The sequence below is a fragment of the Anabrus simplex genome, chromosome 2 (assembly GCF_040414725.1).
Source record: "Anabrus simplex isolate iqAnaSimp1 chromosome 2, ASM4041472v1, whole genome shotgun sequence".
Lineage (NCBI taxonomy): Eukaryota > Metazoa > Arthropoda > Insecta > Orthoptera > Tettigoniidae > Anabrus > Anabrus simplex.
The window spans coordinates 678494625-678514282 of NC_090266.1; the positions used below are offsets into that span (position 1 = coordinate 678494625).

The 19658-nt window shown below is 38.6% G+C and overlaps 1 protein-coding gene across 2 annotated transcripts in view; it reads left to right on the forward strand.

Moving 5' to 3' along the window:
* Positions 1 to 19658, forward strand: part of sstn (stepping stone) — a 204872-nt gene that overhangs the window by 108153 nt on the left and 77061 nt on the right. For both annotated transcript variants that reach the window (XM_067141258.2, XM_067141259.2), the window contains one exon: positions 11535 to 11760. In XM_067141258.2, coding sequence (XP_066997359.2) covers positions 11535 to 11760 — 226 coding nt within the window. The remainder of the gene's footprint in view (positions 1 to 11534; positions 11761 to 19658) is intronic.

The following is a 19658-nucleotide window of genomic DNA, read 5'->3' on the forward strand; positions in this document are numbered from 1 at the left end:
GGCAGTGGTGAATAAGCGAGGAAAACAGGGTATAATGTTAGTTTTCACGTTGGACATACTCTCTGGGCTCAGCTAGTGACCTAGATTATCTGTCACGTGATAACGCGTATCCTTTCATCTTGCTCGTGGTTGGAGTGAGAAAACTTCGAGTACAAGCGCTCTTGCACCGCCTTGCTGCTAATTACCAGCAACTAGAGCTCGGTCGCGCGACTCTGGATACTGCAAATCGAGTCCTGGAGCGGGTGGAAAAATTCTAACTTGGGCAGTTTTTATCGTAGAATGACACGGAAAACGGCATATTTCATCTCCTGGATATCATGACATACCATAGGTGATGTTGTGAACGGTCACAATGCGAAGACGTACACCGTCAGATTTCAAGTTTATTTATTAATTGTAATGCCACAATGCAATCCACCGGTGGTCCATAACCCGTTAGAGGAGAGATCTTCACTTGGACTATGTGTAAGTAGGGTAGCATCCTGCTTCATGAATTTACCGAACTCAGAACATTTTAAACAAGCCTCGGACCTATGGGAGTAACGGAGTCCCACTCCCATTTGACAGGCGAGGGACTGCTTGGAAACAACTTGGCGAACGAAATGGAATTCGATGGGGAGCTATCAATATTAATGGGGTTATGGAAGAACGAAAGTAGAACTGGCTGAGTCAGCAAAGAGGATGCATTTGGATGTGCTAGGAGTAAGTGATATACGGATAAGGGGAGATAACGAGGAAGAGATAGGAGATTATAAAGTGTACATGACGGGTGTTAGAGAGGGAAGGGCAGAGTATGGGGTAGGGCTGTTTATCAGGAATACCATTGCACGCAACATAGTTTCTGTTAGGCACGTAAATGAGTGAATGATGTGGGTAGACTTGGCAGTTGGAGGAATTCGGATGAGGATTGTCTCAGTGTATTCACCATGTGAGGGTGGATGAAGTTGACATGTTTTATGAAGCGTTGAGTGACATCGTGGTCAGGGTCAACGGCAAGGATAGAATAGTACTAATGGGCGATTTCAGTGCGAGAGTTGGAAATAGAACTGAGAGATACGAAAATTGCTTGGTAAATGTGGGGAAGATATGGAAGCTAATGGGAATGGGATGCGTTTGCAGGATTTCTGTGCTAGTATGGGTTTAACTGTTACGAATACATTCTTCAAGCATACGGCTATTCACCGCTACACATGGGAAGCTAGGGGTACCAGATCCATAATAGAATATATCTTAACGAACTTCGAATTCAGGAAATCTGTTAGGAATGTACGAGTTATCCGGGGATTTTTCGATGATACAGACCGCTATCTGATCTGTAGTGAATTAAGTATCTCTAGGCCTAGGATAGAGAAAGTGAAATCGGTCTTCAAACAAATAAGGGTAGAAAATCTCCAGTACGAGAAAATTAGACAGAAGTACATCGATATGATTAGTGAGAAGTTTCGAACAGTAGACAGTAATAATAATAATAATAATGCTATTTGCTTTACGTCCCACTAACTACTTTTACGGTCTTTGGAGACGCCGAGGTGCCGGAATTTAGTCTTGCAGGAGTTTTTTTACGTGCCAGTAAATCTACCGACACGGGGCTGTCGTATTTGAGCACCTTCAAATACTACCGGACTGAGCCAGGATCGAACCTGCCAAGTTGGGGTTAGAAGGCCAGCGCCTTAACCGTCTGAGCCACTCAGCCCGGCACAGTAGACAGTAAGCAGGTTCAGGATGGATGGCATACTGGGATGCTGTAGTAGAAACGGCATGGGAATGCCTAGGAACAACTGTGTGCAACGTGAGAAAAAGCGAGAGCAGCTTGTAAATGTAAAAAGAAGGCCTGTCAGAAATGGCTCCAAACAAGGGCTGAGGCAGACAGGGACATACACGTAGATGAAAGAAACAGAACGAAACAAATAGTTGTTGAATCCAAAAAGAAGTCGACCGAGCTCGATAGCTGTAGTCGCTTAAGTGCGGCCAGTATCCAGTAATAGGGAGATCATGGATTCGAGCGCCACCGTCTGCAGCCCTGAAGATGGTTTTTCCGTGGTTTCCCATTTTCACACCAGGTAAATGCTGGGACTGTACCTTAATTAAGGCCACGGCCGCTTCCTTCCCATTCCTAGGCCTTTCCTATCCCATTGTCGCCATAAGACATATCTGTGTCGGTGCGACGTTAAGCATATAGCAAGAAGAAGAAGAAAAAGAAGGCGTGGGAAGATTTTGGTAATAACCTGGAAAGGCTAGGTCAAGCAGCCGGCAAACCTTTCTGGACAGAAATAAAGAATCTTAGTAAGGGGCGGAAAAAGGAAATGAACAGTGTTTTGAGTAATTCAGGTGAACTCATAATAGATCCCAGGGAATCACTGGAGAGGTGGAGATAATATTTTGAACATCTTCTCAACGTAAAAGGAAATCTTCCTGGTGGTGTTGCGAACAGCCAAGCTCATGGGGAGGAGGAAAATGATGTTGGTGAAATTATGCTTGAGGAAGTGGAAAGGATGGTAAATAAACTCCATTGTCATAGAGCATCAGGAATAGATGAAATTAGACCTGAAATGGTGAAGTATAGTTGGAAGGAAGGGATGAAATGGCTTCATGGAGTAGTAAGATTAGCATGGAGTGTTGGTAAGGTACCTTCAGATTGGACAAAAGCAGTAATTGCACCTATCTGTAAGCAAGGGAACAGGAAGGATTGCAACAACTATTGAGGTATCTCATTGATTAGTATACCAGGCAAAGCATTCACTGGCATCTTGGAAGGGAGGGTGCAATCAGTCGTTGAGAGGAAGTTAGATGAAAACCAGTGTGATTTGAGACCACAGAGGGGCTGTCAGGATCAGATTTTCAGTATGTGCCAGGTAATTGAAAAATGCTACGAGAGGAATGGGCAGTTGTGTTTTGGGTTTCGTAGATGTAGAGCAAGCATATAACAGGGTGCCGAGGGAAAAGATGTTCGCCGTACTGTTGGACTATGGAATTGAAGGTAGATTATTTATTAAAATCAATCAATGGCATTTATGTTGACAATTGGACTTCAGTGAGAATTGATGGTAGAATGAGTTCTTGGTTCTGGGTACTTACAGGGGTTAAACAAGGGCGTAATCTTTCACCTTTGCTCTTCGTAGTCTACATGGATCATCTGCTGAAAGGCATAAAGTGGCAGGGAGGGATTCAGTTAGGTGGAAATGTAGTATGCAGTTTGGCCTATGCTGACGACTTGGTCTTAATGGCAGATTTTGCCGAAAGTCTAATAGCTTGGAACTTGAAAATATTTGCAGTGAGTATGGTATGAAAATTAGCCTTTTGAAGACTAAGTTGATATCGTAATTTATAAGCTTCATATCCGTATTGATAATTCACACAAATGCAGAGAGGAAAACTCCACCTAATCAATACTTATTTATTATTATTATTATTATTATTATTATTATTATTATTATTATTATTATTATTATTATTATTATCATCATCATGATCATCATCATTATTATTATTATTATTATTATTATTATTATTATTATTATTATTATTATTATTATTATTATTATTATTATTAAAAATGCAGGACTGGTTTCGACCCTAACGGGTCATCCTCAGCTGGACGTACATATAACACATCGTACAATTGCAAACATTACCATATTTTGAAAGGAATATCATGTGACGGTAACATGTCAGGTTGTACTCATGAGTACGGCATTCGTCAAATTACGCATCTCAGAAAAGTGAATATTCCTAAACTTAAAACTAACTTATAAGTATACATAAAATAAAAACAACATATGCGTAAAACACTTTCATGCTTGTGAATGTTAGAGTTTATGACTTCATGTTTCTTAGTTCTTCAGTTTGACTAAATTTAAAACTAACTTATGAGTATTCATAAAATAAAAACATGTGAGTAAAACACTTTCATGCTTGTGAAATTTTCGAGTTCCTTGCACTATTTCTTTAATTCTTCAGTTTGAGTGCTATCATTAAGTCTGGTTGTCCACAACTGTGCATTATATTTAAAAACTCAACAGCTTGAATTATAATATGAGTTACATTTAAAATACCAATATCTCATTTTTACAATATTTTGTCACATATGTACACAAAGGATAAGAAACACTTTGCATCTCTAAAAGGTAAAATATAGACATAGTGTGGATTCAGTTGAGGCTTGGATGGAAGTGTAGAAATTGCAGCTTGTCGTATATAAAATCCAGTTGTTTACATTAAAAGATGAGTCATAATGTCCTTTGCCATATTATGATGGTGATGTGTTACATTAAACCAGAGTGGAGGCTCCTTGTTTTTTGTAGTTGTGTGATATTGTAAGAATTGTTGCTATTGTGGTCTTGAGGTTGTATATGGTTTGGGTTATGGTATATGGTATACAACCTCAAGACTACAATAGCAACAATTCTTACAATATCACACAACTACAAAAAACAAGGAGCCTCCACTCTGGTTTAATGTAACACATCATCATTGTAATATGGCAAAGGACATTACGACTCATCTTTTAATGTAAACAACTTGATTTTATTTACTACAAGCTGCAATTTCTACACTTTCATCCAAGCCTCAACTGAATCCACCACTACATCTATATTTTGCCTTTTAGAGATGCAAAGTGTTTCTTATCCCTTGTGTACATATGTGACAAAATATTATAAAAATGAGATATTGGTATTTTAAATGTAACTCATATTACAATTCAAGCCGTTGAGTTTTTAAATATGATGCACATTTATGGACAACCAGACTTAATGATAGCACTCAAACTGAAGAATTAAGAAATAGTGCAAGGAACTCGAAAATTTCACGAGCATGAGAGTGTTTTACGCACATGTTTTTATTTTATGAATACTCATAAGTTAGTTTTAAGTTTAGTTAAACTGAAGAACTAAGAAACAGTGCAAGTCATAAACTCGAACATTCACAAGCATGAAAGTGTTTTACGCATATGTTGTTTTTATTTTATGTATACTTATAAGTTAGTTTTAAGTTTAAGAATATTCACTTTTCTCAGATGCGCAATTTGGCGAATGCCCTACTAATTATTACAGGGTCAGATTAAGTTTCACCTACTCTAATTCTCTGAGATCTATTTTCTAGAAATATAGCAACCCATTCAGTCACTCTTTTGTCTAGTCCAATTGCACTCATTTTTGCCAGTAGTCTCCCATGATCCACCCTATCAAATGCTTTAGACAGGTCAGTCGCGATACAGTCCATTTGACCTCCTGAATCCAAGATATCTGCTATACCTTGCTGGAATCCTACAAGTTGAGCTTCAGTGGAATAACCTTTCCTAAAACCGAACTGCCTTCTATCAAACCAGTTATTAATTTCACAAACATGTCTAATATAATGAGAGAGAATGCCTTCCCAAAGCTTACATACAATGCATGTCAAACTTACTGGCCTGTAATTTTCAGCTTTATGTCTGTCACCCTTTCCTTTATACACAGGGGCTACTATAGTAACTCTCCATTCATCTGGTATAGCTGCTCCGACCAAACAATAATCAAATACGTACTTCAGATATGGTACTATATCCCAACCCATTGTCTTTAGTATATCCCCAGAAATCTTATCAATTCCAGCCGCTTTTCTAGTTTTCAACTTTTGTATCTTATTGTAGATGTCATTGTTATCATATGTATATTTTAATACTTCTTTAGCCTTAGTCTCCTCCTCTATCTGGACATTATCCTTGTAACCAACAATCTTTACATACTGCTGACTGAATACTTCTGCCTTTTGAAGATTCTCACATACACACTCCCCTTGTTCATTAATTATTCCTGGAATGTCATTCTTGGAACCTGTTTCTGCCTTATAATACCTATACATACCCTTCCATTTTTTACTAAAATTTGTATGACCACCAATTATGCTTGGCATCATCCTATCCTTAGCTGCCTTCTTTGCTAGATTCAATTTTCTGGTAAGTTCCTTCAATTTCTCCTTACTTCCACAGCCATTTCTAGCTCTAATTCATTCCAGTCTGCACCTTCTTCTTAGTCTCTTTATTTCTTTATTATAATAAGGTGGGTCTTTACCATTCCTTACCTCCCTTAAAGGTACAAACCTGTTCGCACATTCCTCAACAACTTCTTTAAACCCATCCCAGACCGAGCTCGATAGCTGCAGTCACTTAAGTGCGGCCAGTATCCAGTATTTGGGAGATAGTAGGTTCGAATCCCACTGTCGGCAGCCCTGAAAATGGTTTTCCGTGGTTTCCCATTCTCACACCAGGCAAATGCTGGGGCTGTACCTTAATTAAGGCCACGGCCGCTTCCTTCCCACTCCTAGCCCTTTCCTGTCCCTTTGTCGCCATAAGACGTATCTATGTCGGTGCGACGTAAAGAAAAAAAAAAAACCCATCCCAGAGTCTAAAGAAATTGTTGAGGAATGCGAAAGCAAGTTTGTACCTTTAAGGGAGGTAAAAAGTAACGAAACTGTGGTGATAAATGCCGAATTGCTGTTCACATAATTTCTTTTGGAACACAATATTCCGTTATCAGTTTCAGACCACGCTGGAAATTTATTTAGATCAATGTTCCCTGACTCGTAAAATATCTCAGAAATATGGTTGTGCAAGAACTAAAACCTCTGCTTTAGCTCAATACACGACATCTGTTGCAATAAAAGGAAATAAGGGAACTTTTTCAAATAACGCCTTTTTCTTTTGCAACTCATGGTAATATGGATTCAAATGCAGTTAAACTTTATCCTATAATTGTATCTTTCCTTAATGCTCAGAGAGGCCAAATATCAACTCTTCTATTGCCATTGTTAGAGAATACCGATAATACAGGTGAGGGAATTTTCTCTGTTATTAATAGCGAATTGTCTTTCTTAGCCATTCCATGGGAAAACTGCATTTCTTTTTCATCTGCCAATGCATATTCAATTATAGGGTCAAATAAAAGTGTTGCCAAATTTGTAAAGGGCAGGCATTCTTCTGTTTATGTCCTGGGTTGTTCATGTCGTCTCATACACGTCTGTACACAAAAAGCTGCAGCCCAATTACCAGTCAGTGTAGAGAACTTGGTGATTCAGTTATATTACTATCTTGATACGAGTTCTAAAAGGCAAAACACGTTGAAAGTATATCAGGCTGTTTGTGGCATAGAGGGTCACAAAATTTTGAAATATGTCAGTACCCGTTGGCTCTCGCTTCTTCAGTCTATTAATCGAGTTCTTGAGCAGTGGGAAGCTTTGACACTCATGTTTTGTAGTGAGCCCTACCATGAAAATGAAAGCACCGAGCAGTTTGAAACTGTAAAATCTTTTTTTACAAGACCCACACACAAAACTGTTTTGCTACTTTCATCAGAGTATACTTCCCGTCTTTAACTCAGTGAATTTATTTCTGCAACAAGATGCTCCAGCCATACATCTTCTTAGGAGGGAATTTACTGGTCTTTTAACTGAACTATTGGTCAGATTTGTTCAGCCATGTTCTATTCAGTCAGAATTTACCTCCCATTTGCGTGTTGAATTCAAGAGCAGGAAATACCAGAAAGTCAATGAGGACTTGATAACTGGAGTAAAAGCCAGGGCATACTGGGAAGATAATGACTGTGATGAAGAGATGTGATAACTGGAGTAAAAGCCAGGGCATACTGGGAAGATAATGACTGTGATGAAGAGATGTTTTATAATTCTGTAAGAGAGTTTTAAATGGCAGCTTGCAGTTACATTATCAGGAAATTTCCCCTGGATGATGAATTTTTTCATCATGCCGAAGTTGTAGACATCTCTCTCAGAATGAAGGTTTCCTATTCGTCTCTTGTATATTTTGGTTGAAGATTCCCAAGTTTGGTCAAGGAAAGTGAACATGACAAACTTGAAGAGGAATTTGCAGTTTACCAGTGTGATACTTTCCCTGAATATATTGTATATGGACCTAATGTTGATGTGAACTGGGGCAACTTTGCAGAGCTTGAAAATGAATGTGTACAAATTAAGTATAAAATCTTAAGTAATGTTGTATTTGCAGTATTAAGTGTACCTCAGTGTAACTTTCCCACAGAAAGAGTTTTCAGCGTTGTTAGGAAAAATCAGAGAGTATTCAGGCCTACATTAAATACATCCACACTGGAATGGCTTAGGGTTCTGAATACTAAAATGTCATCTCAGGGGAGAGTATGTTTGAAGAAAACCTACGTTGAAAATCAGCTGCTGTGTGCGAAACAAGTTGCAAAGAATTTGTCACAGAACTAACAGGTAATGAGCAAACTTTATTGTGTATTATGATATACTTTAGAATAGATTGCTGTTGGAAAGGTCACATGGGGTGCTTTGGATTTGACTTGTAAACGTTTTGAGGAGGGGTGTGCGCAAATTAAAAATGGGATTACTGATAACCCACTTCAAAGGTTGGCACCTCTTTTATACTATGCTTTGCAGTCACATGATAGGACACATCTTAAGACACCCAGGACTTGTTCAGTTAGTTTTTGAAGGAAGTGTAGGTGGTAAGAACGGTAGGGGTAGACCAAGGTATGAATATGACGAGCAGATTAGGGCAGATGTAAGATGCAGTAGTTACGTAGTAATGAAAAGGTTAGCACAGGATAGGATGGCATGGAAAGCTGCATCAAACCAGTCTGTGGAATGACTTTACAACAACAACAGCATGATATGTTAGATTATATAATGTAAAAAGGGAAATGGATAGACTAAAGTTAGATGTCGTTGGTATAAGTGAAGTACGTTAGTAGAAAGAGCAGGATTTTTTGGTCAGACCACCCCAGAATTATCGACACAAAATCAAACATGGAAAATGCAGGAGTTGGTTTAATAATTCATAAGAAAATAGGGCAGCAGGTCAGCTACTATGACCAGCATAGAGAACGAATTACTGTTATCAAGATAGACACCAAGCCAATGCGCACCACAATAGTGCAGGTCTATGTGCGTACTAGTTCAGTGAATAAGGAAGAAATCAAAATACATGAAGAGGGAGAGGATTTAGTACAATATGTAAAATGAGATGAGAATTTGATTGTGATAGGAGACTGGAATGGAGTGGTAGGCCACGGAAGAGAAGGTAATGCCATAGGAAAATTCGGACTGTGACAAAGAAATGAAGGAGGAAATCGGCTGGTCGAATACTGCACCGATCATATTTTATTCCTTGCTAATACATGGTTCAAACACCACAAACGAAGGCTGTATACTGTATGTGGATGAGACCTGGAGATGCAGGAAGGTATCAAATACACTTCATTATGATTAGGTAGAGATTCAGAAACTAGGTGTTGATTGATGAAGGGCAAAAAGTACAAGAATGAAAAAATTATGATAGCAGAAAAGAATACAGGTGATTAAAGAATGGAGTAGATAGGAAATGCAGAACAGCTAAAGAAGAATGGCTGAAAGAGAAGTGCAAGGGTTGTATGACTGTAGGAAAGGTTGATCCTGCATACAGGAACATCAAGGAAACCTTTGGAGAAAGAAAGACTAGGTGTATGAATATTAAGAGCTGAGATGGGAGACCATTTCTGGAGAAGGAAGTTAAGGCAGAAAGATGGCAGGAACATATTATAGAATTGTATCAAAGGAAAGAAGTAGATGATCAGAATCTGGAACAAGAAGAGGCTGTTGGTGCTGATGAAATGGGAGACCCAATTTTGAGGTTAAGAATTTGACAGAGCTTTGAGAGACCTGAATAAGAATAAGGGTCTTGGAATTGATTACGTACGCTCAGAATTGCTGACTGCCTTATTAGAACCAGCGTGGTGAGGTTATTCCCATTTAGTGTGTAAGACGTATGACACAGGAAAAGTGCCAATTTTAGACAGAATGTTACACCTGTTCCCAAGAAAGCAGGTGCTAACATGTGTGAAAACTACTGCACCATTAATGAATATTGAATTTTCACGACCGCATTGTAATCGAAACAGACTTTCAACATATTAGGTCGTGTTACGTACATGTAGTACGTGTTGAAGAGATGTTAAGTACAGAACAAAAATGGCCAGCCGGACACCAGTGGGATCCAAACCCACAACCTCCCGATTTTGCGTCGGTTGCTCTACCAATTGAGCTATGGTGGCCCAGGCCATCTTTGTTCTGTTTGAAAGGATCTGAGCTACAGGTCTGGCACTGCTGCTAGCACACTGTAGAGTGCGTTTAAGTCGCCCGTTGTAGGGCATGTCAATGAATATTGAATTTTCACGACCGCATTGTAATCGAAACAGACTTTCAACGAATTAGGTCGTGTTATGTACATGTAGTACGTGTTGAAGAGATGTTAAGTACAGAACAAAAATGGCCAGCCGGACACCAGTGGGATCCGAACCCACAACTTCCCGATTTCGCGTCGGTTGCTCTGTTTCGATTACAATGCGGTCGTGAAAATTCAATATTCACTGACATGCCCTACAACGGGCGACTTAAACGCACTCTACAGTGTGCTACCAACAGTGCCAGACCTGTAGCTCAGATCCTTTCAAACAGAAAAAAGATGGCCTGGGCCACCATAGCTCAATTGGTAGAGCAACCGACGCAAAATCGGGAGGTTGTGGGTTTGGATCCCACTGGTGTCCGGCTGGCCATTTTTGTTCTGTACTTAACATCTCTTCAACACGTACTACATGTACGTAACACAACCTAATACGTTGAAAGTCTGTTTCGATTACTGCACCATTAGTTTAGTATCTCACGCTTGCAAAATTTAAACTCTGGAATTGGCAGTTTTGGAGAAGGAGTGCAAGATGGCAATAAAGAAACCCAAAACAAAAGTAATGGAGTGCAGTCTCACGAAATCAGGTGATGCACGAAATATTAGATTAGGAAATGGAGTCTTAAGTGAAGTAGATGAATGTTGTTACTTGGGTAGTAGAATAACTAATAATTGCAGCAGTTAGGAGGTTATAAAATGCAGACTAACACAAGCAAGGAAGGCCTTTCTTAAGAAAAGACATTTACTCACTTCAAACATTGGTATAGGAATTAGAAAGATGTTTTTGAAGACTCATCTGGAGCGTGGCATTGTATGGAAGTAAAATGTGGATGATAACTTGCTCATAAAGAAAGAGAATAGATGCTTTTAAAATGTGATGTTACAGAAGAAGGCTGAAGGCGAGATGGATAGATCGAATTAGAAATGAAGAGGTACTGAATTGAATTGGTGAGAGAAGAACGATTGGGACTTTGACCAGAAGAAGAGATAGAATGATAGGACACATCTTAAAGACACCCAAGACTTGTTCAGTTGGTTTTTGAGGGAAGTGTAGGCAGTAAAAAAAAAAAAAAAAAAAATTAAAAAAATGTGGGAGCACACCTTGGTATGAAAATGACAGATTAGAGTAGATGTAGGATGTAGTTACATAGAAATGAAAAGGTTAGCACAGGATAGGGTGGGGTGGCAAGCTGCGCCTAACCAGTCTATGGACTATGACCCAAATAACATATGTTCTGAAGTTTACTGCCTCTCTTAGAATTGTTAATCCATATTGGTCAACTATTTTGTTAAAGTGCATATTTATTTGTTGTTAAAACAACTTTTGACTTGTTTTATTTTTTAACAGATGCTGAGTACAGAGAGCATGACCCAATTTTACGTGATGAAGGAATTAGCCTTTCTCCACTTGGTCCTCTTCATGGAGAGCTGGAGCACGATCTTTGTCAGAGGCAGTGGGATCATGGGGCCCATACCCTTGGTCATCACCCTGTGGCTGTTGATGCTACTCTTGCTTCACCTCGCTATTATACACTGTATAATGGTCTGCAGGACGGCAAGATGATTCATCATCGGTAATTTTTTTTCCTCTGCACTTTAATGGGCTTTAGATTATTGTGTAACATTTCTGTTATGTCCCAAGGCCCTAAAATGAATTGACAATAGTTGATTACTGTTATACCTGTTTTTTAAAAGCAATATGTTTTGAAATGTCTCCCTAAATGTCTTTGCGTTATTTTCAATTGCTAGTTGATTTTCTTCTACATTAATATCTTATGGGTTGAATGGTTTAAGTCCATAAACAATGATCATTGTAGTGATTCACTATGAAAAGTTATCCTTCCATGATCAGACTACTTGCTTATTCCTATGCACATTTCATCGGCAACATACCATACTCGTGATATTTTTCTCATCTTTTTGTGTTGCCTTGAAGATAATGGCGTTATGACTGGGCATTTATAGACAAACAAATACATATGTTCAAACATTTCTTGTTTGAAAGGAAATATTCTGGGTTATTTTTGAGCAGTACCAGCTTCCAACTTGGGAGGGGGTCATTTATATAATTGGAAATTATGCACTTTTGATAGTCTGGGTATGTACAATGTGTTGCCATTGCTCTTAAACTCCCTTTTGAGACAGCAGTATTGCCATCATCTTGGTTACCAGTTGTTCCATACAATCATATTCCTACAATACTTTGTGTGCATGCATGGGTATAATATTCCAGTTCTCCATTTGGATCTCTTGGTGTGGACTGCAAAAGAGATAATCATCATGAAGATGGATAGTGGGATTCTTAGAGTTGGCATATGAAATGTTCGGAGTTTTATCATTGTAGTATGGCAATCTGAAAAGGGAAATGGACAGATTGAAGTGAGATGTAGTTGATGCAAGGTACGTTGGCAGGAAGAGAACATATTTGGCTCAGAATGAAAGCAAGGAGGAGAAATGTAGCTGTTGATTTAATTCAATGAGGATCGCAGCACAGCGTATTATGTATTCAACTTCCTAATATCATGGGTGGTATGAATAAACATGAGTATTTAGTATATACCCAACATTCCTGAGTATATACTCCACTTCATAAGAACAAAGTTCGTGAGAATGTCACTAACTGAGTATATACTCATGTCATGGAGGTGGGGTAGTATAAACTTACAATTGTAACAGTCTGAGAGTAGATTCTCATTTGTGGTATGAATAAAAGAGAGTACATTCTCAGATTGATGAGTATAATCTCAGTCAGTTTTGAGTAGGGCTGCTATGTGTCTCATGTATGAGCATGTACTGATTTATTGCTCTTAAAAGTATTATGTAAATGGCTGAGTTTATTAATAATGTGGGAACTGTTTCCAGGAGGGACAGGGTCATGTGAATTCTAAGAATCTTATGTCTATATAATTTTTCAAAATTGAATTGATTTGCATCCGTCTCTGTGGTGTAGTGGTTAGTGTGATTAGCTGCCACCCCCGGAGGCCCGGGTTCCACTCACCCTCGGGAGGTCAACTGAGTAGAGGTGGGTTCGATTTCCACCTCAGCCATCCTGGAAGTGGTTTTCCATGGTTTCCCACTTCTCCAGGGAAATGCTGGGATGGTACCTAACTTAAGGCCACGGCCACTTCCTACTCTCTTCCTTGTCTATCCCTTCCAATCTTCTCATCCCCCCCGCAAGGCCCCTGTTCAGCTTAGCAGGTGAGGCCCCCTGGCATATGCATGCGCGCGCGCGCGCGCGCGCGCGCGCGCCCACACACACACACACACACACACACACACACACACACACACACACACACACACACGCACACACGCACACACACACACACACACACACACACACACACACACACACACACACACGAACTGGGAAATGTCAGGGATTTCAGAAAAAATCTGGAAATTCGTTTTTCTGCCAGATAATGGACATACCATACTTATCTGCATAATAGAAGCTTTTCTTTTTCCCATTTTTTATAACATTAATGTAGGGCATGTCTTTTATGCCAGGAAACGTTTGTAAAAATGTGTAATAAATATTTTAAAAACCAATTGCAAATGTGAAGTAACCGATAGCATCAATAGCTATATGGATAGCCTATAGCAAGCAGTAGCGACTACAATCGATCAAATTTTTAATGTTTGGACCTGCTTACTATTGAATATTCTGTGTTGTTGGGAAATGGCGAGGTTGATCAATTATATTGCGTTTGCAGTTGTTGTTTAAAAATATGTGCTGACATAGCAAGCCTTTTGTAAATGTGTAGTGCATCATGACATGGTTCGTGCCGTGCCACGATGAGTTTCTAACCTATCTTTTGTGTGAAGGGTGTGGAAGCTTTGAAGCATGACTAGAAGCTTGTAATATTAGGCATGTATTATTTTGTGAGTACAGAACAAGATTTAAAATAAAGGGACATCGCATTGTAACGTGAAAGTTGTTTGTTAATTTGAAGATTTTGAGTTTGTGAAGTATGTTTGTATGTGTTCTGTCTTCATCCAGCCAATCCTAAGCTGCCATTCATATTGATTTATATTGGTTAAGTGCGATCTTGAAACCTGGTTGCCAACTGTATTGTCTACATTCACTCCGGGGTTAAGCTACCTCACTCGGCGTGTGTGGTATTCCGTACGGTTTGTGATCTTTTGCATTTTCTTCAGTAATTAGTGTTTTTCATGGTGTTCTTTCTAGTCTTTTATCTCTCTACTATAGTATAGTATAGTATAGCATAGTTTACAGTATTAGCATAAATTAGTGAAATAGCCTATAGTTTGTATAATAGTTCAGTGTGTTGGTTAGTGCATAGTTCTTCTGTATATACCATGTCCCAGTATAGTTCTTGAAAGATAAATGGCAAGAATGTGACCCTTGAGATCAACCTTCCTATGCCTCTCATTAATTGAGATTAATTTATTTCTTTTATTCTTAATAATAATAATAATAATAATAATAATAATAATAATAATAATAATAATAATAATAATAATAATAATAATAATATATTCTTGTTTTAGTGTCGGATGTTGCTAGGAAGTGCATACAGCATTTTTGAAGTTTTTGGGAATTTGTTTTCACTTGTGATTCTCATGTGATTTTCTGAGTATGGTATTACATTTTATGAGGGCTGTGTACCACAGTTGTATTGCATCAGCTGTTCTCGAAGCAGTAGAAAGCTGGCAACATGGGTAAGGCAATGCTCACGAGTTTTGCGAACTATCAATTTAGAAGTAAAATTGTGCGGAGTATAGGCCTATTTAAATAATTTTTCAGTATCTTTATGTTATTTATTTATTTTTTCCAGCTGACAGTATCTTCATCAATGCCAAGGAAAACTTTGTTTAATTTAAGGTGGTTGCTTGATGATACTTTTAGAACATGGTTGAATCCCGTGCCTCAGGTCAAATTTTCAGCATTAAGCTTAATATGTAAAACTTAATTTTCTTGTTGCAACATGAGGAAGCTGGCATTAAAAAGTAACATGGAAGGAAAGAAGCATGCCAGTAGTGTCAAGTTCAGTTGGGTCTCGTCATCCCTTGCAAATTATTTTAAAATAGAAAATTTGAATATTGAAGTTACAAAAAAAACTTTAATTCAGTAGATAATACCCCGGCCACAAACACAAATTATGTTCTGCTTGCCACAGCTACCATAACAAACACTATCAGGTACGACTCCACTGCTGCTGCTTCTTTGTCTTCTATTAAAGAAGGTTCACCATGCTATGAAGCACCGGAGACTAGATGTCTGCAGAATTATCTTTCAAGAGTGCAAGTAACCAAAACTGAGATTATATGGTGCATGCATACTGTCTTCCAATACCATTCTTTACATGCCAGTGAAGCTAGTGTACGTTTGTTCCCAGTAATTTTTCCAGACTCTGAAATAACTTCGAAAGTTCAACTGCACAGAACGAAAGTTGCATATCAATCACTCATGGATTGGCTCGCTATTTTCATAAACAAGTTCTTGAAACCTGTAGTAACTGCACGTATTTCACCGTTGGTTTAGACGAGTTGCTGAATAAAGTTTCTCAAGTGGACCAAATGGATATGTAGTTCGTTGTTTCAATCCTGATACAAATTAGGTATGCACTTCTTATTTTGATTCTATGGTTTTTGGTCACTCAACTTCCTCAGATTTGTTAAATGATTTTTCGTGAGCACTGCAAGGACTCAATCTAAAAAACTCTTACAAAGTTCAATGCATGGTCCAAATGTTAATTAGAAGTTCCTTCAGGATATGAATAATTTATTAAGTGATGATCCAGATGCTCGTATTTTGGTGAACATTGGATCTTGTGGCTTGCATAGTGTGCACGATTCATATAAAGTGGCAATAAAAAGAACCCAATGGGATATTAGAGTTTCTTCGTGCTCTTCACTTCTCGTATTGTTATATTGCTGCAAGATTTTACACATTATTCATGTTCAGACATATTTCCTTTGAAATATTGTGCTATATGATGGCTTGAAAATTTAAAACGCCAGGCTGAGTGGCTCAGACGGTTAAGGCGCTGGCCTTCTAACCCAAACTTGGCAGGTTCGATCCTGGCTCAGTCCGGTGGTATTTGAAGGTGCTCAAATACGACAGCCTCGTGTTGGTAGATTTACTGTCACGTAAAAGAACTCCTGCGGGATTAAATTCTGGCACCTCGGCGTCTCCGAAGACCGTAAAAGTAGTTAGTAGGACGTAAAGCAAATAAAATGATTATTATTATTATTATTATTATTATTATTATTATTATTATTATTATTATTATTATGAAAATTTAAAAGTCATTGAACGTGCTGTAGATGTCCTACATAATGTTGATAAATATGTGGAAGGAGCTAAAAAGACAAGAAAATCCCAAACTGTAACAGCTTCCAAATAGTATCAACTTCAATTAAAGATAGACTTCTTACGGCCAAGCTGTAATTTTATTACCACTTGTTGGAGATTTAGAACCATTCCTAAAACAGTTTCAGACAGATATTCCATTTGCGCCACTTCTGTACGAATCTCTCATAGCAACAATGAAAAATGTAATGACAAGGTTGTACCGGGCGAGTTGGCCGTGCGGTTAGAGGCACGCGGCTGTGAGCTTGCATCCGTGAGATAGGGGGTTCGAATCCCACTGCCGTCAGCCCTGAAGATGGTTTTCCGTGGTTTCCCATTTTCACACCAGGCAAATGTTGGGGCTGTACCATAATTAAGGCCACGGCCACTTCCTTCCAACTAATAGGCCTTTCCTCTCCCATTGTCGCCAAAAGACCTATCTGTATCGGTGTGACGTAAAGCCACTAGCCAAATGACAAGGTTGTTACGTCTGAGTCATTGCAGTCTTCAGTAAATTTGCTCAGAATTAATTTAGACAGTAAAGAAAATCTTCTGCCTGCATCTGAAGTTGACATAGGTTATGCTCCTAGAGCAGCACTTCATGGCACTCCTGGATTGAATGATAAGAGATGTGTTAGTATGTTGGCATATAAACTGACTGAAGTAATTTCTTGTTTTGATCCAAATATAGCCAAGCAACAACTACCTCTAAGCAGCAAACTGCTAATCATATCTTTAAATGCCTTTGTTGAAAACAAATGGATGAACAATGAAGCCAATCATTAGGGACCTGGAAAATTAGCATCTATTTGTTTCAAAATTAGCATCTATTTTTTCCAAAATTAGCATCTATTTACGAAGTTAAAATAATCACATAGTATTGTTAATTTTAACGATTCCAAGTTTATGAAGTGCAATTATTGTCCTTGCTTCACACACAATACAAATTCATTGTTCAAACGAAAGCATTGTCAGTACTTCGACACTGTTTTTTTTTTTTTTTTCCGAATTGCACCGTCTGTCTGTAACCACTATGTTGTAATGAGACAACACGCGCTCGCTATCTACATTGTTCGTTGGGGTCCACAACAACTCAAGACAGTATTTAGCAAATATGCTGAACTCTGTCTGAACTGCTGTTAATGCAAGCATGACATCACATTTTTCACTTTCTTTCATCTGGGTTTGAATTGCATGTTTCAGAGAACAGTAACCAGACCAGAGATCGTTTTGTGAGAGATCTATTACTCTAAACAATTTTTCAAGCTCATCTAATTGTCAGTGTTATGTATAATTGTATTTTTTGGACACAAAGCTTGAGAAATTGACACAAAATGCTTGTGGTTGGGTCTGTAGCTTACAATGCGGCTAGCTTGCACTGTGAAGAATGAGCAGCTTTGACAAAAATGTGTCTCTACATGCAGCCTGCTGTAGAGGAGTGAGCTTAATCAAAGCATCATTAGTTGCCGCAGAAAAATTCCCCTCACAAATTAAGGTAAAACTGGCGTCAAGGTTATGAAGTTTGGGGTAAAGGAGATTAGAGGTAGGATACAGAGACCCTTCAGGTTCAGTAAGGAGGTCAACCATTCCAGCTGCATTATCTGTTACAAAAACCATGTGGGAGTGAAGCCTATTCACTTCTCGGTCACTCAGATCAGTCGGGTACTTAATACCACAGTTGTTGATGTCTTTAATGTTAGACATCTTGAAAAATGTAACATAAGTTAAGTAAGCACTCAAATAGAAGACAGCCTGAAACCAGCTATTCCATCGGGTTATGACAGGTGCAGGAATAAGCTTTGCTTCCTTTGAAGCACCATTGCGTTCACAAAATACTACTCTCCAACTCCGAGTAAACTTAGAGTTCACTCTATCCGTTCACAAAAGTAAAGAGTTAACTCTACAAAGTGTTCAGAAAATGCATTCGAGTTAACTCAGAGTATACTCTTTTTACTCCACGTAAATAAGTGGGTAGATTTAACTCAACATGCGCAGTATTGCATTCATTGGTGGCAGTGAAAAATATTAACACTATGAGCCCAGACGTTTCAAGAAGGCGTCCCTACCCGGTGCCGGCGTAATTTAGACTCTCAGAAAAAAAATCACAGTTCTGTCAGTTTTCGCATTATAAATTAACAAATTTATATACATATTGTACAAAGTTTGGCCTATCCCACGAAATCAAATTAAAAAAATGCTTACCTTCAGCATTGGAAAGAAACTTAGGCTACAATATTGGTCCATTCTGATATCCTTGTTCACGCACTTGAATTTCTAATTCACTAGAAAAGTTCAGTAGTTTTTAGTCACTGAATAACAGAATTACACATTGTTATTCCCAATAGTTAGCTCTGGTATGGAAACACTCAAAACATTCTCCTATGCAAAGACCTACGTCATATTTACAACAATATATGGTTGTCATTTTCTTCACAGCATGACCGGTGTTATGTTTGGACTTGTAGCAAACCTTGCACGTACGCTGCGCATGTCCTTCCTTCTTCGCGCCTACTGCAGGTATTCTGCTTGCTTCTTTAGACGTATTTGCTGTAGGGCATATCTGTTACTTTCCACTCGGATAACATTCAGTACATTACTGTTAAAAAATAAACTAAGGAAATCTAGAGGTGAAGATTCTGCAGAAATACCAAGGTTATTAGCATTCAGTCCTGGTGCACCAGAAAAAATGGGCCTGTTCACAGGAGTAATATCTTGTTTCCATTGTGTTACGGTGCTTCTCACCTCCCTTCGTCTTTTTGCGACTGGTTCTTCTGGTGATGAATCTGATGATTCAGCACCCTGAGGGACTTGTATATTTTCATTTTCTTCACGATCACTTTCATACAGATCAGAATCCAAATCGTTCACAAGTTCTGTAATAATCTGTTCACTTATCCGTGGGTTGTATACAAGCGTAGGATTTCCTTTACTTGTACAAGGTCCGGGATCTATATCTCAGTAATTATACAGTATAAATCGACTACTTGAGAGATGATTGAAGACTATTTCCTCACTACATTTTCATTCTAAATCTGTGAAGTCATATAATCTATCATTAGAACACACGCACATAAATTTGAGCTTATCTAACCGGAGCGCGCGAGGAGTGCGTATGTCAGCATTTACGTAAGATCAGAGCGCACGTGGCTACGA